Genomic DNA, 27100 nt, shown 5'->3' with positions numbered 1-27100 from the left:
GCTGGACATGGTCACATGTTCCGTCAGACTGGGTACAGGCCGTGCGTGCGTGCGTGTGGGAGCACGTGTGCAAGTAAGTGTGTGTGGGGAGGTGGGGGGTGGAGAGCCGTGGGGTTTTTTCAATTTACATTTTTCGAATAGTTTTCTCCTCTGCTCTCCCAAGAGGCAGCACGCAGAGTGGAATCAGCATTTGACCTTTGCGAAATGTTGGTGGAGTGGGCCAGACAGACGGGATGGGGGGAAATGTTTGGTGGCAAGTTGGCGGCAGCTCAAAGCCGGGATTCAAGTTACATCTCTTTCTTTTTCAGTTCATGAACGAGAAAGTGAGGGTGGTGGGTGGTGGAAAAGATTGGGGGTGGTCTGGGCCTTCCAGATTAGGATCACGTGGGCCACTCAGCTCAGCAGCTCTGGAGACCTGTCAGCAGAGAATGTTCTAGCAGGGGGCTCAGGTCAGGAGTTTCCAGGAGAAGCCCCTGGGGATCCAGGACCAGGCTGCCAGGCAGGGGCTGGTCTCAGAACCCGAAGGCAGTGGCTCCCAGAAGAGGGAGGGAGGGAAAAGAACCGGCAGGAATGTTGTATTTGGCCTGTGCCGAGCACTGTTCTTTTGTGTGTAGTCCCTGTACACGGACAGTCACTCATTTCATCCTCACAGCGCTCTATAAGATAGGTACTGCTATTGCCCCATTTTACAGATGAGGGAACTGAGGCACAGGGAGGTTCTTAAGGGGCTGGTACTCAAACTCAGACTGCCTCACCCCTGCAGTGTGTCTAGCCTCTTAGACCTGTTAGTTGAGGTGCTCAGCAAGTATTTGTCAAAACCGAAAGGGAGATATGCAGGTTCTGTGTTGGGGTTGGGTTTTCCTGTGGGGAAAGAAGTTCTGTTCACAGACATGGCAGTAATGCATTAAGGACTTAAGGTTGCCCTCCCCCCAAAATGGCCCACATTTTTCTGCCTTGATTATATGTTTGGTTCATAACCCACACTGCTGAAACTCCCCAAGTGAAGTGGGGGTGTTTTTCTAATCAGGTTTGTTCATCTTTAGTCCTGAAGTTTGTAGCGTGATGGGAAGAGGGACATGGTTGTGGAGGCCCCTGTTGGTCCCCTACTTTGAAGTCTAGGAATCCATTACCACAAAGGCCTCTGGAGACCAGATGGACCACTGTGGGGTTGTGGGTACCCTCAGTCCTTTAAACAGATGGAGGGGGTAGGGAGGAGGCTAGGAGGACTGGAATGCACAGAACAGCCCAGAGAAAGCAAGGTTGCACCCAGGAGTCTGCATGGGTGTGGAAGAAGTGGGGGGTAGGGGAAGGTCTGAGGGAGGTGGGGAGCTGGACCCAGGCTTCATGCACCCCGGACTCCCTGGGTGAACTGACTGAAGCAAGGAGCTCTTCCTTGGGCCTTGGGTTGACCGCCCTTAATGAGGACAATAAAACCCACCATTGTCCTATTCCCAGGAGGTTAGGATGAAAAACATAACAGAAGAAGAAAAAGTTAACTTTGAAGAAGAAGTTAAAAGTGCTATATTCAGCTCAGCAGCATCAGGCCAAAGCACAGCCTTCTTTGTGTGAAAATGCCATCTTGTTCTGGGCCAGGCAGAAGGCCTCCATCCGGCTTCACTAGGTAGTGTGCATTGCTTTTGAGTTACGTGTGTCAGGATTTGGGATTGGGGGGCCCTGTGGCATATCGAAGACTAGAATCCTGGGAAGACATATTGCAGGGAGAAGCCAGGTGACCCAGTAACAGTGGCCCACCACTTCCTAGGTATGGGCCCTGGGACAGGTCCTTTGTGCTTTAGTGTCCTCATCTGTAAAGCGGGCATTTACCACCCTCTGAGGTCGCTGGGGGGTTGCATCGGACCTGTGCCCAGCGTGGAGAGCTCCCCTGGTCCCTGGAATGCTGAGCCCAGTGCCTGGCCTTCCAGCGGCAGGTTGTTAAAGTCCAGCCACGCTGGAGACCAAGTAGGGTCTCCTGTGAACCAGTCCCCTGTGGCGTAGGCCTGCTCTTTCTCAGTCCAAGGTAATTTTTCAATTAACTCGATTGGCTGGAAACGGGGGCGCCCTTGGAGTGTGGGAAAACATCCCAGGCCGGAAGGGCCCTCCCCTCTGCCCCCAAGCTTGCTTGGGGCTTGGCTTCCAGAGGGAGGATCCAATTTCACATTAGGACATCAGGATGTGATCCCAGTGCCCCTCTGAAAAATCCCAGATGGCGCCTTCTAGAAGCCCTAGCGGGCTCCACACTGGCGGCTGGCCTGCCCGCCCTCCCTCCCCACCCCCGGCGGGCTCCGCGACCGGGGCTCCAGAGTTGAGGGCAGCGAACGGTGCTTGTTACTGACTTTATTGCTAAACAATTTAGAAAGGCAGCCCTCCCAGTTTTCATAAGTGAAACATTTAAAGTATGCAAAGCATATTTTATTTCTTCTGGAGCAGCTGCTCAGTTGGGCTGGAGAATAATCAGGAGTGCGTTACGAGGTGCCACCCTGCTGTGCTAGTAGGTTCCATGGCCTCTGGCCCCCTCCCCCTGCCAAGTGATCGGCGGGGAGGACTCGGTGGCTGGAGCCCAAGATGCCTTCTTCCTTTCCCACCCTCTCCACGGGGCCCGCCATCTACTATGATGGCATCAGAGTGGCCCGCCAACGTGTGCCAAGGGCTTGCGCGGTGCCGGGCCCCTTCTTGGCACTTTCTGTCTCTTACTCCTAGAACGTCACAGCAGCACTAGGGAGATGCATACTATTACTGATCTGTTCCCCACATGAGAACAAAGAAGGGACCTGCAGGTCCAACACCTACGAAGGGACAGAGCCAGGATTTGATCCAGCCCTTGGTCCCAGGACCACTGCTCTCAACTGTCCTGGCCACCCGTTCACGGGTGAGGAAGTTGAGGGACATAGAGGTCACACCATACATAGCAGGAAACGTCCGTCTTCGTTCGCCTTCTGAGCCACCTTTGAGACGGGGAGTCCTCCAGGTTTACCCTCTGTTTAGGTCACAGGTTTACCCTCTGTGTAGGTCACAGTCTAGACTTGGTTTAAAATCTTCTGAAAGCCTGGATCTGTTTGCAACGCGGATCTGAAAATGCAGGGATTTCAGACCCTCCACCCTTGTGTGGCAGCGACGTTTAGGAGAGCCACCGGCTGGGTCCTGGTCGCCCACTTTGCTTCTTCGCGTAATTGTTTACATCTGTGGGGGCCTTCCGCATGCCTTCCGCATTTCCATGTGCGTTTAACCCCTGAGTGGATGTCTGAGACTGAGAAGAATGTTCCATCCAAAGCATGTTTCCAGTTTGGTTTCCAGGTCATAGTAGCCAGTGGCCTAGCAGTCAAGGTTGTGAATTCTAGACACCTTCCTCTGGGCCTCAGTTTGACTGTGTATAAAATGGGGATAAAAATGCTTTTCTTCCCCCAGTCTTTAGAAGGTAGCTCTCCCACTAGGAGGTAGACCCGGGAGAACCTGCTCCCTGACCAGTAGGACGGGCAGCTTCTGTCTGCCCTGTACATTCTGGTAATGGGTGGAGAAGGAAACTGAGAGGCAGGTGTTTTGCTGCTGACTCAGACTCAGGGGTGGGAAAGAAAGCCAGAGCTGGGCTGTCCCCTGCAGTGGCAAGGCCTCAGTCAAGTTGGTTCCTCCCAATTTGCAATGAGCTTTGTGCTTACTGCGTGGATGGGCCGTGTCCTGAATTGGTGGGTGTAACCAATACCACACCCTCTCCTTTATGTTTTGGTCATTTTTTTCCCCTGGAGGTGGTGAAGAGGGAGGAGGGATGAGAGGCGAGAGTCACATATGGTGAGGGGGAGAGGGAAAAAGGCCATGCCAACCCAGCGGTTGCTGTCCTCATCTGGATGTAGTCCTTTAGGAGCCAGGCCTTGAGGAGGGGTGAAGCTTGTTTCAAGAGCCAAGAATGGGGGAACCCAGACATTTTTACCAAAGTTCGAAGTAAGGCATACTTCTTTCTCTGTGCCCATTTGTCGGGCTCTTTGTTCTGACATTTAGCTCAAGAAATATGCACAATATGGTATTTGGGCTGGGAACCTAGTCCCATAGTTAAGAACATGAGCTTTGCAATCATTCAGACCAGCTCTGTGACCTTGAACAAGCCAGTTCACCTGTCCTGGCCTCTGTCTCTGCCTGTGCAAAATGGGGAGCATGCTAGCATGGCTCCCACAGGCCTAGCAAGAGAATTAGCTGAGGCTCAGGGCCAGGCAAACAGCACCTGAACCGGAACTAGAACCCTCAGGCAAAGGAAGGAGACCCAGTGGTTGCGGGGTTGGTGCTCACGGACCCCTGTAGGTGGGATAAAAGGAGAAAGGCTGATTTGGGCAGGAAACGTCTGGAAATGGCCTTGAGGCAGAGCTTGAAAATGTGTGCCTTCCAGGGTTCAACCCAGAGGGACTGTTCACTGCAAAGGTAAGCTGGACTTGAAGTACCGATGGGCGTAGTTGCTCACTGGTTTTGTGCAGGTAAATTCCAGTATCCATTCTGCCCATCCAGTTCTGGAAAGAGAACTTGGAGTGCTTAGCATATAGCAGATGGCCTTTAAGTTTTTGAGGATGCTAGGTGCCCAGAAAACGATCTCTCACAAAAGCAGTTTACCAGAGTTCTTTTCCAGTTAGATGGGATAGAAAACACAACTAAAACTGGCTTAAAAACGTATTTGCTCATGTCCAGGGGTATAGCCTGGCTTCAGGTGTGGTGTGGTCCAGGACACGGATATTACCTGAATCCAGTGTTTATCTTGTTGCCCCCCCTCCTCCCTGGCGAGACAGCTGCCAGCATCCTCAGGCTCCTTCCTCATGCTCATCATTGAGGAGGGATGCATGGGCCAGACACTGACTGTGATTGGACTGGCTTTGGTCATGTGCCCCTCTCCTGAGCCAATCACAGTGGCCGGGACGATTCAGGGCTCTGATTGGCCAGACTGGGTCACATTTTCAGCCCTGGACCACAGATGTTATCAGTGGCTCTCCAAAGGGAAATGGAAACGCTGTGTCAAAAAGATGCGGCGGGGGCGAGGGGGTCATAGATGTTAGCGGCACGGAAATGTCTGCAGCCCAGTCCAGCAGGGGATCACGAGGAACTTGGAAAAGGCGGGATGAGCCCGCATTCCAGAGGAAGTGGTAACTTTGTGGCCCAGCTTGACAAGTGTGCTAAGATTCCTCCTTGCACCAGAGGGTATCCCTGAGCAGCCGCCGTCAGCCTACCAGAGGCAGTGGCCGAGCCCTGGGCGGGGAGGCCGGCCCGCTCTTCTCCCACCCCTCCTGCCCAGCAAGCCGATAGCAGCAGGCTCCTGGAGGCCACCAAGGAGACCTGGGCAGGCTTTGGGACTGAGCAGTCGTTGCTGCCACTGCCCGTCAGGGACTTCAGCCACCAGGAGACAGGAGAATGCCTGCCTCTTCACTCCAAGCCAGGTGGTGTATTTGGAGGCTCACATCCCTCCTGGAGCTAGAATAACTTGCTGAATGATTTTTGTGGACCCCGGAGGACCACGGGGTTCCTCCTGGCTGTCAGTGCTCCGGCAGCAGCAGGCCACGGGCTGAGAAGCGCTTTCGGGGCTTGCAGTGCAGTGGACACGGGGCGAGGACCTCACGTGGCAGATTCCAGGGATCAGGCCAAGCCACCCTCAGGGAGCACGTTCTACGTGCCGATGCTCATGCGAGTTCTGCCTGAGAATGAGGCCACTGTGTGCCAGAGGTTTGTGATCCCTCCACTTCCCCCGGGTGGCCCTGCTTCTGAGCCCGTGACTGACCATCTTGAGCCTGTGACCTGGTCTCCGTCGCTGGTGCCTGGCACACACCCACTGCTGAGTCAGTGCTTGGTGAGAGGTGACAAGAGGCTGCAGACCCCCTGTCCTGGAGAGAATTGGATTCCTGGGATAGGGAGCGCTCCCGTGGGAACTGTGGGCCCGTGGGCAGCAAGGCCCCGCAGGAGGATTAGCTTGGCAGTCGGGGGCCCGAGGAGAGTCGGCTAAAAGGTGTGTTTATGGACCAGCAGCTGCCCTGAACGGCCTCTGCAGGACAGATTGAATAGTACCTAAAGGAAAAAACAATTACTGTGAAATATGAGAAATAGACGAAGGCTGTGTCCCCTGGATGCCTGGGGTGCCCCCCTCCCCCCACCTGTAGTAGGGATTGCCAGGTGGCTCTCTCAGGCCCCGGTGCAGCCTGGGGAGTAATGCTGTTGAGAAGTGAGCAGCCGGGCGATATTTGAGAATCTCGCCATATTTGGCGAGCACGGTCTTGCATCCTGGTCACCCCCCAAAGCTTTAAGTGTCAGGATCATATGACAGAGGCCCAGAGAACACGGAAGTCTCCAGCAAACCGTAGTCCCAGCTCTTGCCTGCCTACCGCTGGGCCTGTTTCTGGCCTAGCGGGTCTGTGTCCGCCAGCAGGAGGGACAGGGGAGTCTGCAGGGTGAGCAGGGACAGAAGTCGTACAAGAGGGCTGTTTACAATGCCTAATGCAGGGACCAGGCAGGAAGGGAGCCTGGGCTGGGGCTGAAGGGGCCGACCAAGCAGAAGGAAATGCTGCCAAGGCTCACTTCACCAGTCCCGGAGGCCCAGGAGGGCCGTCAGGCACGCACCTGAGTCTGCTTTGCCCAGGCTACCACTGTTCCAAGATTTCTGTCTCCATACACCAACTGATATGTTCAAGCCCAGCCCAGCTGGGTTGTCCTGCGGCAGTCCGGTCATTACAGAGCTTTTTTTTTTTTTATTTTTATTTTTTAAGATTTTATTTATTTATTTGACAGAGAAAGGCACAGCGAGAGAGGGAACACAAGCAGGGGGAGTGGGAGAGGGAGAAGCAGGCTTCCCGCCGAGCAGGGAGCCTGATGTGGGGCTCGATCCCAGGACCCTGAGATCATGACCTGAGCCGAAGGCAGACGCTTAATGACCGAGCCACCCAGGCACCCCCGGTCATTACAGAGCTTTAAGGACCCTTTGGGGTTGGGTCATATTGCCGCTTCCACCGCCACCGCCCGCTGCCCTGGGCTGTCCGAATCCAGGGCTCCCAGCCCCACTCAAGTTGGATCAGCTTCACCAAGAGGCTTAGGCTCTGCGATCTTGGGCCTTTCAGGATGGGGACAGGATGCAAACAGTGGTCACTACCCAGGAGGATTGGAGGGCCAGGTGCACAACTCCAGGCCCTGAGGGGAAGCACCAGGCTCATGCCTTTCTTGGGGGGGCAACCTGCAGCCTGTGCCCACAGGAGAAGGGGTATAATATAACTCAGTGGCCACCGGCGAAGGCTCTGCAGCCAGACCACCTGGGTTCAACTGCATGTTCTCTCTTCTCTCTGTGCCTCAGTTTCTATAAAATGGGCATACCCCCCCCAGGGTTGTTGTGAGGATTGAGAATTAGTGTGTATGAAGACTTAGAACCTTTCTGGTATGCGTGAGCGACTCAGAAAGGCATCTGTTCTCACCGTGTTGATGATGAGGGAATTCCAGGAGCAAGAAAAGATAGCCCTGCAGCTGGACACACCCCTTCCTTGCCGTGCGTGTCCCCCAGCAGAAAGGCAGGACCACAGAGGAGGTGCGCTTTGACCGTTGGTGAAGACCCCCACCCTTGCCGCCCTGGGTGGCGGGCTCTGCCTTTTCAGGATTCCCCTCTGCCACTGGCTACCGGCCTCTTTGGATGCATTCATTCATTTGGTCCTCTTGCTATTTAGCTTTGGGGCCTGAGAGCCCCCCATCTCTCAGTGATTTGCCCATAGGAATCATTATAGCTGTCTTCATGTTTTAATTTTCTTTTTTTTTTTTTAAAGATTTTATTTATTTATTTGAGACAGAGAGAATGAAAGAGACAGAGAGCACATGAGAGGGGGGAGGGTCAGAGGGAGAAGCAGACTCCCCGCTGAGCAGGGAGCCCGATGCGGGACTCGATCCCGGGACTCCAGGATCATGACCTGAGCCGAAGGCAGTCAGTCGCTTAACCAACTGAGCCACCCAGGCGCCCCATGTTTTAATTTTCTAAGGGCAGTCCTACTGCTAGTTTTTAGAACAAGCCCCACCCTAACAACAAGAGTAGCAGCCCCAGGCATGGCAGGGACTAAGCATTCACAACCTGACAGGCGCTGCTGGGCAACTCCAGGGCACCTGGCTTCAGAGCCCACCGACCTGGGCTTGACCCCACGCACCCCCAGTGTCTCCGGTCCTCAAGTGGGGACACCACAGCCCTGCGCGCGGTGCTATGAGGAACGAGGGAGATGCAGCCTATAATCCAGCATGTGGCATCCAGCACACAAGCTGGTGCTCAAAACGGGGCGGCGCCGTCAGCCGTCGTCTCTGTGAGCAAGGGTGTTTGGACTGGAAGGGAACTGTAGGGTGCTCAGCACACTGTGTCATCTCAAAGTGACCTCCGCTTGGCCAGGGACAGGGTGGGAGTGTTCTCCTGGCATTTGACTTCTCCCACAAGGGTATGTGTAGCCCGAGGGAGCGCCCTGGTGTTTCCTGGGACCCAGGCCTCACATCAGGGAAGAGAGGTCCGCTGCAGAGCCTTCCAGATTGGCAGGGTTTAGAACCCTGTTCCCCTTCACAGAGGCCTACTGGACCGCATGGGACTGGGGGGCTTTCTATCCGGGTTTGGGGGCAGGGACTATAAAAATGAGTTTTTAGTGGAAAATCTAAAATATGTTACTGCTATATTTGGATTTTTTTTTTCTTGAGGTATAATTTACATACGGTGAAATGTGCGGGAGTTAAGTGTACAGTTTGAGTTTGTTGCGTTTTGACAGGCACATGGTTGGCTGCTTTTAGCAAGGGGGCCACCCAGGGGCCACCAGGGATGGCCCCTTCTAGGCTGGACCCACATCATGCAGCTGGCCTCCGCCCAGAGCCCCTGCCCTCTTCCACCTTTCCTCACCCCCAGACCGGGGACTCGGCCTTCTCTGCTGCCTAATCCACCCTCCCAGGATAGGGGGCCCATGGGTCAGGCCTCAGTGGTTATCCAGGCCAAGGCCTTCCTTCAGGACCTCAGAGAAATTTGCCCTCTTCTGTAAGAATGATCATGACAAGCTACATATGACCCCCATTTAGAACCTTCTGGAATGTTTCCACTTAGATGATTGCTTTGTTTAATGTTTACCACAGGCCTGGGAGACTGCTCTTGGCTCCATTTTCAGATAAGCTCAGAAGTCACTTATTCCAAGGTCAAAAAGCTAGGAAGTAGGAGAGCCAGGACTGAGCCCAGGCTGGGAGACCCCAGACCTGCCCGTCCTACCTCCACCTTGGCACTGTGCTCAGCACCTTTCTCCTGAGAGCACAGCACTGGGCTAGGTGCTGAATGTCGGGTGTGAGCAGAGCAGAGCCCCTGCTCTTGTGGAAATGGACAGGCCAGCTCCGTGTCCACATCTTTCTCCAGGGGCTGCATGGGGACTGGTCTCCTCATGCAGGCCCAGAAGCACCGTGCACAGAGTGACTGGGTCACAGTCACCCACCTCCACCGTGGGAAGTAAGAACAAGCTCATACCCTGCGGGGGGGCGCATCTGTCTTCACCGTCATCCACCAAGGCGAGTCTGCTTGGGCCCTGGACTCCTACTGTGTCACCCACCCTGTCCTGCAAGGTGTGCAAGGAGGTACAACAGTGTGGGTGCTGGAACTAGACCACGCGGTTCAAACCCTGGCTCTGCTCTTGACTCTGTGTGACCCTAGCCAGATCACCTAAGTCCTGGGCCTCAACTTCCCCATCTGTAAAATGGGATGATGATAACAGGACCTACTTCCCCAGGTACTGTGAAGCATAAGCTAGTTAAGCCGCGTTAAATACAACAGAGCCTGGAGCATAAGGAGCATTAGGAAAGAAATAATCGCTGCCATGATACACAGTAATTATAATGCTATTTTTATTTAGACCTTCGACTCGGGAAGGCTGGGCTTATAAACGTGCAGCTCACCAGGAGACCTTGCTGGTGCTCGGTCCCCCGTAGCCCTGTTTGGGCAGTTCTGGGGTATGCCCTCCAGTCACGGAAAATAACTTCCTTCTCTCCTTCCTCTCCTCACACTGACCCTGACCCTGACCCTGTGAGCTCATAAAAATTAAGCGTGAAAGAGGCTTGTCACAACTGGGGGCTCTTCCCCGGGGCCAGGAGCCACCACCTCCCATCTGCGCTGTGTTGATTCCTTCACACACACACACACCACCACCACCACCACCACCACCACCACCACCACCACCACCACCACTGAGGAGCCCTTATCAGCTGCCTGAGCTCAGACTCAGCCTGTAGCGTGGGCCACAGTGGTTTGGTTCTGGTGACCTGGGAAATCAGAGGCTCTCCTGCCCCAGGAAGCCCTGCCCAGCTGGTGTTGCTCTAGGTCTCCATGCAGGGGCAGGGCTGAGCTGTGCTGTCCAGGCCCCATGGTCCGTTCTCCCCTCTTGGAGCGTTTTGGCCCTGTGCACATTGCCTCCTTTTTACAAGGTAGCTGCTGCAGCTCCAGCCACGAGTCCACTTTCCAGGCAAGAAGGCAGAGAAGGGGCAAAGCCCTTTATTCTTAAAGGACAGTCCACCTCAGGGGCTTTCTCCTACATTTTGCTCACCAGAACCAGGTCACCTGGACAACCCTAGCTGCAAGGGAGGCTGAGAAGTGGCTTTTTTAAAACACCACGTACTCAGTGTTGTTGCAAACAAAAGGAGGTGTGTGAGACAGAGAAGGGCAGGGTCTGCCCCGGCTCCCTTTGCCACCTTTGAGTCGTTATGCCCCCCTCCCCCTCCCAGGGCAGCACCCTGGTCACCTCGGCTTCCCCTGGAGCAGGAGAGCTGCGGTCTCCCAGGCAACGCTTAATTTCAGCTTCCTTGGCCCAGAGAGCTTTGTTGAGTCTGTGGCATTTCCGGCACCAGCCCCTTTTAACCACTACCCGCCCCCCTGCCCCAGGTCCAAGGGCAGTGGGGTTGCCCAGCATCAGCAGAAGGGTACACAGTTTTCTTCCCTTTCTCCACCCGTGGGCAAGGGCCAGGATGGTTTCTCCCGAAATGCTGGCTCCTTCCTCAGCAGCTCTCCGGCGGTTGGCAAAAGGCTCCTTCTGTCGGGGTGTCTGTGGGCCTGCGCTGTACCAGGTGCTTAATAAACACCACTTCTTCCCTTTTCTTTCTGTGTCCTGTGCCCTGCAGACCAACACTGAGCAGGAGAACTCTGTGCAATGGTGGGAGTGGTCTCCACATCCACTGGCCACTGGCGATCCACAGGCACTTGAAACATGGCCAGGGTAACCGAGGAACTGGGCTGTTCGTTTTAATTAATTTACACTTAAATAACCACGTGTGACCAGCCGCTGCCTTCCTGAGCACGCAGCGTTTGTAGACTAGGGAAGAAATGCACAATCAGTAGCAGTCCTCCAGATTCATGAAGAGTTGGAAGGCCCAGAGAGGAACACCGACTGGCCCAAGGTCACACAGCACATAGCAGTTCCCCTGAGGCACAAGCCCAGATCTTCCAACTCCAGCGTCTTCACTGGAGGGGAAGGGGCGTTGTGGGTCCTGTGGCCCGCACACAGGATGCTCACTGCCGGGCACGTGTAAGTGTATTACACGTCCGTCTCCTTTATTCTCTTCACCCCCATTTTACAGGGGAGGGGAAGTGCCCGCCTGCCGTCCCAGAGCCCAAACACAGGCTGCGGTCTTGTGAGTCTCTCTCACAAGAGACTGCCGTCCCCGGGTTGTCCCGAGTCTCTGCCTCTGGAAGGACCCAGGGTGTGCGAGACCTGAGCTTACACACCCAGCCAGGGCAGGTGCAGTTAGTAAGCTCAGACAAGCCTCTCTGTCTCTCCATAAAGTTGTTTTTCCAGCCTGGTCTCCTAAGAGTTGGCTCCTGCAGGTGCCGCACCGCCCATCCCGCCCTCCTGCTGCTTTGGGGCCTGGCGCGAGGGGCGGGGCCCAGGTGCCAGGTACACCTGTTAGAAAGGTGAGCGCAGGAAAAAGCCGCCTTTGCCACAGTTAGCGAAGGACAGGGGCACCCGACCCCGTCGTGCGCTCTGCTCTCATCATAATGCTGGGGTGCAGAGAAAGCTGTGCCACATTCTTCTTTGCCTTGACCACCTCCCTCTTCTGAGGTGCTCTGGCAAAGAAAGCCCTTTCTCGTGACTGTCCCGTATCATGGTGCCAGAATCCCCGTGGGATGGGAGTAGTGTTGCTGGATGAAACACAGCACGCCCGGTTACATTTGAATTTCAGATAAGCAACGAATACATTTTAGTTTATGTCCCGTGTAATATCTAGGACACACTTATCCTAAAGAATATTTGCTTATCTGAAATTCAAATTTAACTGTGCATCTGGGGGCGGGGCGGGGGGGCGGCCTTTGCTTTTTATTTTTTCCTAACTCTGGCAGCCCTCAACAGGTGGCATGATCCCCGTGTAGCGTATGTGATACCTGAGACCCAGAGAGCTGATGGGGCTCGCTCACGTCACAGCCAGGCCCTGGCCGGACTGGATTCGAAGCCGCATGTCTTGAAATTCTCTGCCATCTGCGTAAACATAGTAGACAACCTTACTGGCTCCTTCAGGGCAGTTTAAGGAAGGCCAGAAGTCACGTCCCTAAACAAACGAATAAAAACAAACTAGTCTCCAGCTGTATGATAATGGAAATAGAAGTGAGGGTACATTAGCAGTCACTCATACCTTGTTGTGAAATAGACTTCTCGTGACAGTTGAGAGGGGACAGACCCTGGGGAGAATTGATGAAAGAGAGTGGAGCAGTCTATTCTGGCTCCTAACAAAAATGCAATAGACTGAGCAGCTCATAAACTACAGACATGTGTTCCTCGAAGTTCTGGAGGCTGAAAGTCCGAGATCCAGGCACTGGATTTAGTGTCTGGTGAAGACCCTCTTCCTGGTTTATAGACAGCCGTCTTTTTGCTGTGTCTTCGTGTGATAGAAGGGACAAGGAAGCTCTCTGGGGTCTCTTTTATCAGGGCACTAATCCCACTCAACGAGGGCTCCACCCTCATGACCTCATCACCTCCCAGAGACTGCACCTGCTAATACCATCACAGATGAATTCGGGGGGGGCATAAACATTCAGTCTATGGCAGGGGGCAAGAATGACAATTTCAGAGTCTTCAGTACTGCTAGAGATGGCCAGGCAGGGCTGGGGTCATAGAGAGGTGGTCAGGATTAAGACCTTTTGTAATCTGACCCTGGCACACCTCTGCAGGCTTCCTCACCTCATACCCATTCATCCAGGCACCTCTGGTTTTCTAGCCTCCTGACCTTTGCTCCCGCTCATCTGCTTACCACCCCCTGCATCTTCCAAGGCCCATTTCAAATGTCCTTGTGCCCCCAAGCCCATGTAGCCCTGTCCCAGTGTTGTGCTTACTCGTATGTGCTGCTTATACTCACCAGAGACTTCTTGAGGCCAAGAGTGTTCCCTTCTCCTTTCTGGACAGCCTCCACTGGGCCTGCAGTGCAGGCAGCCTGCAAATGTTTGACTGGAGTGGGGGGCGAGCGGCCACAGTCAACCTCCTGCTTTCCGGTTTTGCTGAGAGACTCTGGCAGTGCCCAGCCTGTACATGAGCTCCTCGATGTCAGAGCAGCTAGGCTCTCTCTTGCAGATGGCGTACCTTCCCAGCACGCGGTGTTGGGGTCCTTCGGCCCATGGTCATGTGGGGTCTGGGAGTGTGCCAGCCAGAAGACAGGACCTGTCTGCGACATTCACCCAAGGGTCCCCAGTGCCTGGAGGGGTGTCTGCCGTGGGGCGAATGCCCATCAACACTTGTTGGCTGGAGAGATGTGTTGAGGGAGTCAACTCAACTGTCCGTGTGTCATCACATACTGTTCAGGGCACCTCGGACCCCACAGCAAGTGGGACGGAACCGTGTAGCCAGGCCTGCTTGCAGGGAGGTGCGCCCGCTGGGCACGCAGATGCGGTAAACAGGTGGGCCTCCCACGGTCATAAGAGTTTTGCTCAGGTTGCCAGGTGGGGGCTGCTTTAGGTCTCTTGAGGGGGTAACAGTGGTGCTGGGACCGACTGACAGGAAGGGACCTGTGAGGAGGGGAGGAAGCTCCTGGCGGCCCGGAGGCAGGATGCGTCTACACCTTCAGGGCGGAAAGGTGGCCCGAGGGAGGTCAGAGAGGGCCGGGGAGGCTGCTGCCTGGTGGCTCTGGGACTGTGGCCCGGGAGGGTTTTCAGCAGGGAGTGAGGTACTGAGCTTGGCATTTCAAGCGGGCCCTCGGGCTTCTGTGGGGAGACTGGAGGTGGGCGAAGGAGGCGCTGGGAGGGCAGGGACACCTCCCCTCGTACACATGGCAACTGAACCCGGGAGGCCTCCGAGAAGGTGATAAGAGGGGCATGAGGGACGGGTCAGAGTCCTTGAGGCCTTAGCTCTGCTTCCCCTCGGCCTGCCCCGCGCCCTGGACCTGACTCTGCCTTGCTTGCCTTGAGGAGTGCAGGGCGGGGTGTTCTAGAACACCAGGTGCCGACAGAGCGTAAGGTGTGCAGGGAAGCGGTGCCCACCTCGCTGGTACTGAGCGCTTCCTGTGTACCTTGAGGACATCCCGGACCAGGCCCGTCTGACGGCTTGTTGGAACCTCACGGTCCGGTGAGGGTTGGACCCCTTTGGGGGCATCTGAGGCTTGAAGGGGAGGGGACTTGCTCGCAGCCACATGCCTGGTCAGTGAGGGAACCAAACCAGAGACCCAGTGTCTGTAAAGCTGTGGCACAGCCGTGATCCCCGCAGGCAAGGACTGCACCCCGGCTCCTGTGGCAGGATGGGACATGGCGGTGAGAGAAGGCCTCTCTGAGGAGGTGGCGTGGGATGAAGGGCCCGATGAGGAAGCAGCTGCAGGAAGAACAAGGGAAGGGTGTTTGAGGTGGCGGGCACTGCGGGGGCAAAGGCCCTGAGGCCGGGAAGAGCTTGGCATGTTGCGAAGAGAAGGACCAAAGTGGCGGGAGGGAGAGAAATGCAGGAGTTCAGCGATGAAGCAGAGACTGTATTGTCTAGGGCCTGCCTCAACAAATAAGTCAGAATCTCCTTTAACCAATGAGGTGAGCATCGTGACCACGAGTTTGCTCTCATAAAGGGTCTGGCAGAGGTATATCTGGCCTAATGAGGCTGCTTGACCTCCCACCTCCAGCACCTTCCACAGCTCGGTATCTCTCGTTGCTCAGGTGAGCAGACCTGGGTGCAGGTGTATCAGTTGACCTGCAGGACTGAGCTGGCCTGCAGATTCCTGGGGGGTGGGGAGAGATGGTGCATCATCTGGGTACCTTCCCAAGGCCCCTAGCCCTAAGGGAGGCTGTATCCTCCTCGACCTCCTCCCTGGGCCCTCAGGAGTATAGGGTTGGGTTTAAGTGTCATGGAAACCTGTCCATGGTGTCACCATTGTTACTGTTCACTTGACCCCATTCTCCTGGGTGTTCAGGTGTGGATGCCCAAGTCCTGTCTCTGCACAGTGCTGGGTTCCTCAAGGCTCTGTGTTTCATATACATGTCGAGTGTGCCTTTTGGGGACTATTTCCTGAGTGTCAGACTGGGAGCTTGGGCTATGGAGTTGGCCAAGTCTGGGTTCAAATCCCAGCTCTGCTACCCGCCTCAACTTCTAATCTGTGAAATGGGGGTGATGGCGGTAGCTGCCTTAGGAGGTTTTTGCAGGATTAAATGGGGTAATGCATCTAAAGCCCAACTCGGCATCCTACAGGCTCGTGGCTAGAACACCGCCTGCTGTCAGCTCTTCGTGCTCACGCTTATCCCTGCCCATCGGAGGCGAGATGATGTCGGCCGTTGGAATGGACACTCTTGATGCAGTGACAGCTGTAACAGAGAATGTGGTGGGGGTGGGGGGTCCCACCAGGCGTGCTCTGCAGCCTGGAGGGGGGGCTCTTGGAATAAGGTTAGCGGCCCTGGGAGTTTTCTTCCCAGCACACATGTAGGAAAGGCCTCGAATGCAGAGCAAACAGGAAAAGCCAAAGCACCTTGGAATGGTCCCCAGAAAAACTGAGCATGCAGGAGCCGCGTCCCCTTCCTCTAACCGTGTGCCCTTCTCCCCTAGTGCTCCTGCGGGAAGAAGTGTCTCGACTCCAGGAGGAAGTCCACCTTCTCCGCCAGATGAAGGAGATGTTGACGAAGGACCTGGAGGAGTCCCAGGGCGGCAAGTCATCCGAGGTCCTCTCAGCCACCGAGCTCAGGGTCCAGCTGGCCCAGAAGGAGCAGGAGTTAGCCAGAGCCAAAGAAGCCTTGCAGGGTAAGTGACTGGTTGGTGGCACTTTCCTACCTGCCCTTGCCTGGGGCTCAGGCTTGGGCCACAGGGGCACTGCGAAACCAGGGTCCTGCCTCTGCAGAGGGAGTGGCATGCACGTGGGGGTCTCCCGGTGCCTAGACCCCCAGCTGAGGCTGCCCTGTCCCTTTTTCAGTAGAATTCTGCCTCTTGCAGTGTTGGAGGCTCCTATCGTTCCCGCGTCCCTGTGACCAACACATTTTCTGTCGTGGTCACGCGGGGTCGCCTCCCTCTGAGGCATGAATGGCAGGTGGCATCTCTACTAAACCAGGCTGCTGACCCGACACCGTCAAGGTCCTTGAGCGCCTCCCATCACGGGACAGTGTGGAGGCGCTGAATTCTCTGCGGGAGGACACCTCCGTCCACACACGCCACTCCTGTTCATTGCGGTGGTCTCCGGGGGCAGGGGGCTTGGGCCCCCTCTCCTATGGTTGGCCTGGAGGAGCTCCCCTCTGGGAAGTGCAGTGTCCAGTGTCCCCTCCGAGAAGGTGGGGGAGGAAGCGGTGTGGGTGCCCAGGTGCTCTCTTGCGGAGCTGGACCACCCGTAACCTCCACGTGGCCGGTGTGTCTGCCGCCAGAAGCTGCTGGAGGAAACGCAACAGGTGGGCCCACGTGTGCAGCCGGCCTTCCTTAGAGCTGGCCTGGGCCACCGGCGGCCGACATACGCATCTCTCCTGGGAGTCACCTACCCACACGCTTTGGGAGGGGTCTCAAAAGATGATTCAAGAAAGGTTGGGGGAGCTCTCCTTTAACCGTGCTCAGAGAACTCTGACACAAAACATTCTCTTGAGGTCCCCTTACTGCCTTCAATACTCCTGGGGAAAAGAAAAAGGCAATAAAACTTGGCAACCTGCTTTCCACTTACATTTCCTAGAATGATAAATATTCTGGAAGCTTCGTTTCAGAAGCCAAAGCAGCTTTCTTACTTAGGTTGATTTCAGGCTGCTATCGGAAAGAGACTTCAGAACAGAGCGGCGGCTTAAAGAAGTTGTCTCTGTCTCCTGTCACCATCAGGAGGAGCATTTCAGGCTGGTGGGCATCTCTGCTCCCCTCGGCCTGGGGGACACCTAGGGAAAGAGCCAAAATTGAGAGCCAAAGATTCCCTCTGGCAAGAGCTTGGTGGTTAGGCCATGCTGGCCTGCGGCGAGAGCTGGGGGGCGGGGGGCATGGAGCTTCTCACTGGGTGTCCTGGTCCAGCCATGAGGCACCCTTTCCTGTTGGGGTTTTGTTTCCAGCGTGGCCCACTCAGACAGCGGTGTCTTCAGGCCGGAGCGGGCAGGTGGGACATGCTGTGGTCCAGCTGATGCTGTATGATTGGGAGGTCACCATGCCGAGCACACACACGTTTCCTCTCCGTGCAACCGTCCAGGAGTCTAGGCAGACCTGTGCGAGCTTCCCAGCTTCCAGGGGCCTCCTGACATCCCCTCCTCCCTCGGGATGGAGACTCAAGCCACGGGCATCTCCCCAAGGAAGTGCCGCCAGGCCCCAGGGCTGTGTGAGCTGATACCCTCTGATCTCCCTAAGCTTTATGACCCCGTGGAGAATGGGGACTGCCTCAGAAGCCGTCTCAACCACCTTTCCCAGTATTTATTCCAGGGACAGGGAAGCCTGCCTTCCATGTCCTTACCCAGGGAAAGAATCCTCACCCCCATTCGCCCCTCTGGACCTGGAAGGGGGAGCAGGACCTCTCTAAGCTGTTTTGGGGCCCAAAGGAATGGGCAGGGGGCTCAGCAGAAGCTCATGGACTCCACCACTCTCCAGCTCCTGGGACAAGCCGCCTACCCTCTCCTCACCTCAGTTTCCTGGTCTGCGTGATGGGACAGTAGTGGTGAATTAAATGAGGTGATGTCCGTGAGGGCAGAGAGCTGGCTGTTGCGATGTGCATCCTTCTCCCTTCCATCCACAGGACACAGAACTGTGGAGGCATAGTTTCCTAGCTCTGTGCTGTGAGGTGCCTTATCTGTCACCAAAGGTCACCCAGGGACACAGAGATCTGCCGGATAGGGCGGCTCCTCTGTAAACAGCAATCTCAACAATAAGGACCCGTCAGTATTCATGGTAGGAAAGCTTTATGGAGCACCTACTGTATACTAGGCACCGTATCTCTCACTCACTCCGGTCCTACCGGGACTAACCCCCTTTCGCAGAGGGAGTCACCTGCGTGAGGTTCGGCGTGGTTAAGTAACTCGGTCAGGGTTACAGAGCTAATTACCAGCAGAATCAGAAACTTTGTCTACTGCACAGCACACCTCTCCTTCCCTCTGGGGATTCAGCCGCCACGGACGGGGAGAGATGGGAGGCCATCCTAGCTCAGTAATGGAGACCGCAGGCTCTGGAGCCAGATCTGGGCTTGAATCCTGGCTCTCCGACTTCCGAGCTGTGTGACCTAGGGCAAATTCCTTAACCTCTCTGAACTTATGTAGTCCTCTTGCTGAGGGTAACAATAACAAAGCTGTTTCTCTTATAATTGGGGCTAATAACAGTAGCTACTTCAGGGGGTTGTCGTCGGGATTAAATGAGATAGAAAGTGCTTGGCCCAGTGCCTGCTGCCATTAGTGCTAATACTTAGTGATTATCAGATGAGAGGGGGCTTGGCACGCCTCCTCAGATCTGCCTGGAGATGTTGGTCTCCTGATTCCCATTAGGGGTGGCCCAGGCCTTAGACCCCCTGAGCCCAGCCAAGCTCAAGGTAGCAGTGCTCCCAAAAAGCAGTGGGCATCTTCAGCCGGCCCGAGCATCCTGCCTGGTTTCTACAAAGTCATAAATAAGATGCTTCCTCCCAGCCACAGCACGTGGTGAGTAAATTGCAGACAGATGTGGGCAGAAGGAGGCTGGGGCATGAAAAGGAATTTATATGCCCATAATGAGGAGAATGAGAATAAATGTGCAAACCAAGTAAGCAGCAGATGTTGGGTGACACTTGTTAACAGCCGGCGTCCCTGCAGCAGGAAAACGCAAAGCCCCCGAAGACTCCCTCCCTGGCAGTTCCCTACCTACCCGCCCCTGTCTTTGCTTTGAGGTTGGATGAGACCAGAATTTTCCACAACGGGAGAGGCTTAGGAGCTCAGGCAGATACCAGGGAACATCAACCCCGGGTTCCAATGTCAAAGCACAGACAAGAATCACGTTTGGGGAGAACAGGGTGTAGAAGATTCTTCTGTTTCTTCGGGGGTGAGTCTAGAATGTTAGGTTTAAGAGTTGGGTCTCGTCTCGAATGTAAAGCCAGAAGTTTGGAAGGATTGTTCAAGAAAGAAAGGTGTCATGTGTGTTTATACGTAACGGAGCCCCCCTCCAGCCTTACACGTGGTGGGGAGCTTATAGCCCATGGGACCCCTCTGGGGGGGGTCTGTCGATTTCTTCAGCCCCCCCTCAGCTCCCCTGATTCTCCCCGCGAATCAAGGCATTACAGAAACATGATCGTGAACATTTGCTTCTGCCCCTTTTTTAATGGCGTGATGAGTATGTTGAGCATTTTCTCACAATAAATGCTCTCTGAAAACATAATTTTTAATAACTACTTAATGTTCTAGCAAATGGAGGCACCGTAATTTATTTAGCCACTTTCTGATTATTGGACACTTAAGTTGTTTCCACTTTTTTCTTTTTTGGTTTTGCTGTTATATAGCACTCCCCTAAAGATCTGTGTTCGTAAATCTGTTTATTTTTTTAAGACAGCATTTCTCCATCTGTCTGGTCTCCAGACCACTTTACACTCTTACAAGACTGAGGACCCAAAGAGTTCTTGTTTATGTGGTTTAGTTCTCTAGGTGTTTACTGTTCCAGAAATTAACACCAAAAACCAATTTAAATCCTCAGTAATTTATTTTGAAACAACAGCAATAAACCCATTACACATTAACATAAATTTAAAAAACTTTAATGAAAAATATTTTCCCAAACAAAAAGATTCGAGTGAGGAGAGCATTGTTTTACATATTTGCAAAAATTTTTCAATGTCTGACTTTACAGAAGACCGCTAAATTCTCATATCTTCAGGCTACTGTGATTTGTCGCTACTGGGTATTTTTCTTTGTTGGCATCCTAAAATTCACCAAATGGTAGTCTCTTAGAGATCTGCTGCCGTGTGGTATCTCACACTTGATCCAGTGAGGGTTTTGTGCTCTGTTAACAGTGGACAAAGCCATTGGTCTCATTTGCACTTGGAATGGATACTGTACCACACATGATTTTTCAGCATCTATCAGCGATCACTTGAGTGATGATGCATCACCTGAGTGATGCTGATCTTCCCAATGATGACATACGTCCTGATGCAAAAAGTCACATTTGTTAACATCACCATGCATCTCATCAGAAAAGTCTTTGAGTGTTGAGAAACTGAAGGTCATGGTGGCACATCAAGTCTGCTGCAATTCTCACTTTTGTTCGAAAGCTCAGATTTTATCTTTGACAACAGATATGAGCAGCTGTTTTCTTAGAAGTAACAGGCTGGCTCACTTTTAGTTCATTTGTGGACTTAGTAGTTTGCCAGATAGCTTGGTTAATATTATTGGTCACTTGTTCTTTCAAGTACACATGGTGTTCTGCGGAAAAAGTGGCTGGTTTAGCCTGCAACTCAAACAGTCATACAAATGTTTTTCCTCAAGACAGCCTCTGTTCTGGGGCGCCTGGGTGGCTCAGTCGTTAAGCGTCTGCCTTCAGCTCAGGTCATGATCCCAGGGTCCTGGGATCGAGCCCCTCATCGGGCTCCCCGCTCGGCGGGAAGCCTGCCTCTCCCTCCCTCTCCCACTCCCCCTACTTGTGTTCCTGCTCTCGCTAACTCTCTCTGTCAAATAAATAAAATCTTAAAAACAAAACAAAACAAAAAAAGACAGCCTCTGTTCTTTGGTATGCAGCAAAAGAGCTTTAAATGTACTTCCACTTGTTTTTTTTTTTTTAAAGACACGAACTCGGGAATCAAGCTTTAATAAAATTAATAATTTTTACTGCTTCACCAAGGACATTCATAAGTCAAACAGTGCCCCCCCCCCGTTTTTTTTTTTCAAGAACAAGTGCATGGTGATAAGAATATAATGACTACTAATATCTACTCATGGTTTGATGCCTCTGCCATGATGTTTGCCAAGCATTTTCCCCAGCGTTACTTTTCTACCCACAGTGCAAATACACAGTAAAAAAGGCAAATCGCGTCATAGTATCATAATGAAAATAGCTTTCCTCATGGGTCCCCTGAAATGATATTGCTGATGGTAGTGGTGACAGCTAGCATTTCTGAACATCATTTCTGTGCCACATACTGCAGACCTTTAGCTCACTTAATCCTCTCAACGAGCCTGTGAGGCGGGCTATGAGTGTGCCAGGAGTATGCTTAGTAGCTGGTTAGAGCTGGGTTTGGACGTCAGCAGGGTGGACTTCAGCCCTTAGGGGATGCCGACAGGCACAGGGAGGGTACTGCTGCAGGGGAAACAGCCTGAGCAGAGGCAAGAAGACCAGTCTGTGTGTGTGTGTGGTGGGAAGGGAAGCCCCATGCCAAGGCTTTGCAGTAGGGAGGTGCTGAGAGATGATCGTGGAGAACCTTGGGGCCATGCTCAGAAGTTCGGGGACTGGGGAGACTTAGGGCAGGAGACCGTATCAGAAGTGGGGTGTTCCAACAGGTACGCATGTCCCTCTCCCAAGGAGATCTCCTTTGCGATCTCCTCTCTCTCCCTTGAGCACGAGGACATACATATGATTACATACAGATGGTTCCTGGATCACTTCCCTTCTCTCCTCCAAGCCCTGATTCAGGCTCTGCTTCCTCCAAACACCTTCCTGGACCTTCTCTGTCTGGTAGTTCAGGGCCTGTGGTTGTCAGGATCATACCCCCACCCCCCACCCCCAAAATGCCTGCATCCTAATTCCTAGAACCTGTGAATATGTTAGGTTACCTGGCAGAGGGGAATCAAGGTTGTTAATCAGATGTCTTAAGATGGGGGCTATCCAGGGTTATCCAGTGAGCCCGGTGTAATCACGAGAGTCCTTCAAAGTGGAAGAGGAGGCAGAAGGTCAGAGTCAGAAGGAGGTGTGATAACAGAACAGAGACTCAGTGTGAGGACTCGACCCCCATTATACGGGCTTTGCAGATGTGGAGGCAGGGGCCACGAGCCAAGGAACCACGGGTGGTGCCTCTAGAGGCTGGAAAAGGCCAGGAAACACTCTCCCAGAGAGCTTCCAGAAGGAATGTATCTTTGATTTTAACCTCCCAAGACCGATTTCGGACTCCCATCTCCAGAACTGAAGACAATAAATTTACATGCTTCAAGCTACTGAATTCGTAGTAGTTCGTTAGAGCACGGGGAGGAGGCGGGTAAGGTCCTCTGCTCCCCAGCCCTAGGCGCTGACCTCTCTTAGGACTTAGCATGTAGTGCTTTCCTATGTGGCTCGCCACTTGCCAGGCTCCTGCAGGGCACAGCACCCCGCACAGAGCAGGCCTCGTTAGCTCAACAAAGCAGGTGATGTGTTGAATGAGGAGAAGACACAATGCCCGAGTTTCTTGAGCAGAAAGAATAAGGCCTATTGGGGCCTTTTCCCTGCTTCGGAATGAGTCACCGGCCCTAGACCAAGCTCTTGGAAGAAACTAAGCCTTCAGTCCTTTGCTCATTCAACAAACTGAAAACCTGCCCAAAACACCTGTGCCTATGGCTCAGAAAAGTCGGGGGCAGGGCGCCTGGGTGGCTCAGTTGGTTAAGCGACTGCCTTCGGCTCAGGTCATGATCCTGGAGTCCCTGGATCGAGTCCCGCATCGGGCTCCCTGCTCGGCAGGGAGTCTGCTTCTCCCTCTGCCCCTCCCCGCCTCATGCTCTCTCTCTCATTCTCTCTCTCTGAAATAAATAAATAAAATCTTTAAAAAAATAAAGAAAGAAAGAAAAGTCGGGGGCAAATCAGACCGAGGCCCTGCCCAGAACCAGTGACAGGCCTAGAACCCACAACACACTCAACGCAAGTTAGTTGAGTAATACATTTCTTTTTTTTAAAGATTTTTTATTTATTTGATAGAGACACAGTGAGAGAGGGAACACAAGTAGGGGGGAGTGGGAGAGGGAGAAGCAGGCTTCCCGCCGAGCAGGGAGCCCGATGCGGGGCTCGATCCCAGGACCCTCGGATCATGACCTGAGCCGAAGGCAGACGCTTAACGACTGAGCCACCCGGGCGCCCCGAGTAATACATTTTTTTAAATGGCCAACCAGACCTGTAGATAAGCATCTGTGCCACAGATTGCCCTGCTTCAGCGAGTTCTAGGGTGCAGAGCATGTCTTTGGCCTTAGGCAGGAGGGGACACCTTTACACTCCCAGAATGTGTGGCCATGCCCTAGCTACCTTTACAGATTGTAACAAGACCTGCAGACAGTGGGGTGGCAGGTGGCCCAAGTGGCTGTCAGAATGATGTGTCCTTGATGCTGAGATGGCTCTGCCCACCTGCTTCCTCTCTCTCTCTCTCTCTCTCTCTCGCTCACACACACACACACACACACACACACACGTCCTTGTCTCCCCAGTGCTGCGTGGGTTGGGAAAGTAGCTTGATGTTTCCTACTCCCCTTCCCACATCCACACTCCATTCGCTGGTTCATTCCTCCCATCAAAGACTTGTTCATCTTCTGGGCAGCTTATCACCCTGGATTGAGTGTGTATGTTCCTCTCCCAGAAGTCGTGGTTTCTTAGGCCCCCAGCTCCAGCCTGGTGGCCTCTGGGGCTCCTGCAGGGGGTGCACCCAAAGCCTACCCCTCTGACCTGCAGCCCTGATGTGGAAGCCTCTTAGCTGCTAAGTCTTAGAATTTAGTGGACGTTTCCAGAGAGTTTTAACTCTGCAGACAAAACGTCTTCCTAATACACTGCCGATCACTTTTAAATATTGTTAACAGATCCCCTTCCCCTTGAAGGCATCTTAGACTCCACATTTGATCCAGTTGAAAATAATTTATAGTCAGGTGGAAGAAGTGCCCAGAATCTTGGCTGTTCTCTTGCAGATGTTGGCTGGGCCATTGTCTCCAGCAGGTTAGCTGCATCACATGGTCACTGGGTTCCTGAAAAGGGCGCAAACCCTAATGTACAAGTACTTGTAAAAAAAAAAAAAAAATAGTAAATATTTTCTTGTGTGAGATAGACAAAGGTTGCAGAGTCCCCGGACACCCACTGCCCTTCATCGTCAACACCTTCAATGACCTGGTACAGCACACAGGTGTTTTTCAAGCCACGTCTTGAACCGTGTCTGCTGATGTCTCGGCCAGAGCAAGCGATGTGACCAAGCCCAGTGTCACGTGGGTGGGGCTCTGCCGGCCGTGGATATAGGGAGGCGGGTTCATTGCCAGCTATTTCCGTGGATCAGCTGCAGAGAGCGTTTTAAATAGACTCATTTCCAGAATCTGCCCAGGGTCTGGGGTTCTGGTGACTGAGGTATTACAGCAACTTTGTCGCTTTTGGCTGCTTTGCTTTTTATCAGTCCTTGTGCCCGAGTGACTGATGTTCTCGTCTGGGGGTTTCCACACGGAGTCGTTCCGTCGGGGAGTTGGGAAGGCAAGCCTGTCCAGAATCTTCTCCAGTGCTTTCCAAACAGTGGCCCTTCCTGACTGTCCTTCAACACTTTGGGTCTGATTCTCGGGAGATCTTACTATGTATTAATGTTCTAATTATGGAAATCTTCCATTTATTCTGAGAAAAACTAAAAGACTCATTCTTTTTGGAAATACACAGACACCCTCTTGGGCTCACCCTCCCGTATCTGGAACTGGTTCTGGAAGCATGTACCAGAGCCCAACCTCTCTTCCCTCTTCGGCCTGGAGGAGGGGGGGAACTATATGCACCCATTTTGCAGGTGGGATGATTGAGGTATGACTGAGGTAGGTCTCTGTTGAGTAGTAATCGTTACAACTGATACTTACTTGGCACCCGGAATGTGCCAGGCTCTCTCCTGATTGTCTTGCCTGCACGAGCTCTCGGATCTCCCAACAGCCCTGCTAGATGGGTAGTGTTTATTAGCCTCAGTTTCCCCATCGCCGGCATGGGAGTGAGAGAGGTTAAGGAATTTTTCTGAGGTCTCCGGGATAGTAGGTTTTGGAGCCAAGACTTATTTGATCTCCACAGAGTCTAGTTTCCAAACCTCCGTTCTACGCAGGTACTTAGCAGATGCTTCTTTGATTCTTAAGGCCTTGGGGGCAGAGGGAGGGAGTAGAATGGGGAAGAGAGGAAAGAGGAGCAGGTCTGGATGTGGAAGCACACACTCAGAGGCCCCTTGAAATAGAGGTATCCCCCCCCTTGAGAAAGTTCGCATTGCGCCACTTCACTTTTACGAAAGACCTATCTTAGTACCTGAAAGAATCTGAAGAGATTTATTTTTACTTGGACAAAAAAAAAAGACGAAAAGCAAACCTAGCACTCAGCATTTGTCTTGCAACGAGCCGTTATAGGGGTGGCATGCACGCCAAAGCAGCAGGGGGGGCCCTGCCAGGCTCCTCCCCCAGGAACTATACCCAGCCTCTGAGGGTCCAGCTGCCGCAGCTCTTGAACAACTTCTGGGAACATCTATGCTCCGTCTGCATTTATTTGGTGCATCTGTTAGCAAGATGTGTCCTAAGGTATCTGGGGAGCCTAAGAGAGGTTATTTTTTCGATCTGGGAACGCTCACAAATTTTTCCAGTTGCTTCTTTAGCTTTACGCCGTTTGGGCTTATGAAAGATTTCATAGGAGCGCTCTACTTTCGGAGAGCAGGGCAGATCTGTACCAGGACTTGTGGATTCGTTCCCAGTCTTTGCTCTGGAAGTTGTCCCAGGAAATAAAGGCTGGTCTCAGTCACACGAGCCAGGAGCTTCTCTTCCTGTCCCTCCTCTTTCTCTCCACAGTTCAGTGAACACACTCAGCCTTGAGAAATGCCAGTGTTCTCAGAGGCCGTGTTTAAGGTGTGAGCAAGGGCTGCAGACCTTGAACCTCTGCTTTAGATGAACCCCCACTCCCTTCCCAGGAAGGGTTGGGGATTGAGAGGCTGAAAGGAGAAGAACAAACTTGGTGTGAGATGAGCCACATTCCAGAACTGCCTTTCGAAAGGCATTGCCCAGGACCTCGTTAAATTCTGATTGGAGCTGTGGTCTCTGTCACCCTGTAGGTGCTGTGCCCACCTCACCCTGACAGGGTCGGGACATGGCCCTGAGGCTGTAGCAGGAACATGAAAGGCCCGCTGTCCTCTGTCCTGGGAGAAGAGCTTTGGTGTGAGCCAGGGAGGGGTCCTCTTCAGAGATGGCTGGGGACACAGGGTCAAGTCTGACAAGGGCCTCAACTGTGATTCTCCTCAGCCCTGGTTGGCTCCTCAGGGGACGCTGTCTTGGCCTCAGAGACCCAGGGAGTTGAACGTCCTTCCTGAAAAAGCTACCCTTGCTGCCCCATGACGTAGGTAAGAGTTAGCCTGACTACAGCTGGGGAAACTGAGGCTCCAGGAGGCTTGCAGGTCTCAGTGTTCGAACTTGAAGTCCCATGCCTGGTAGAGATCCGTAACTGCCAGTGTTAGTTTTCGATCAGTGGATATCCTTCAGTGTTCATAAAACATGACCTAGGAGCCTGCTCACTTACTCACTTAACAAACACTTGTTGAGGTCCATTTGCCAGATGCTGTTCGGGGCCCCTGGTGTGGATCGGTGAGCGAAAAAGACAAAAGATCCGTTTCTTGTGGAGCTTAACATTCTAGAAGGGTGTGCCAGTTAGTACTGCCACGGAACATACTAGCCCCAAATCTTAGTGGCATAAAACAACCACCACCTTCCTTATAGGTCATGATTGTGTGTCAGGCACTTGGCAGGGCTCGGCGGGACAGTTCTTCAGTTCTGTGTGGTGTCAGTGGGGGTCCCACAGGGGTATTCCACCAGAGTCCAGGACGGCTGCCCTCCTATGTCTGGTGCCTGGGCTGGGGGGGGGGG

The 27100-nt window shown here is 53.4% G+C and overlaps 1 protein-coding gene across 2 annotated transcripts in view; it reads left to right on the top strand.

Annotated features, from left to right (window-relative positions):
• Positions 1 to 27100, top strand: part of KAZN (kazrin, periplakin interacting protein) — a 1036992-nt gene that overhangs the window by 903948 nt on the left and 105944 nt on the right. For both annotated transcript variants that reach the window (XM_035019741.1, XM_035019742.1), the window contains one exon: positions 15975 to 16166. In XM_035019741.1, the coding sequence (XP_034875632.1) occupies positions 15975 to 16166 (192 nt within the window). The remainder of the gene's footprint in view (positions 1 to 15974; positions 16167 to 27100) is intronic.

Source organism: Mirounga leonina, unplaced genomic scaffold, assembly GCF_011800145.1.
Source record: "Mirounga leonina isolate KUSES-001 unplaced genomic scaffold, KU_Mleo_1.0 Mir_173, whole genome shotgun sequence".
Lineage (NCBI taxonomy): Eukaryota > Metazoa > Chordata > Mammalia > Carnivora > Phocidae > Mirounga > Mirounga leonina.
Note: the sequence above shows the minus strand (reverse complement) of the source record. Positions and strands in the feature narration are given on the sequence as shown.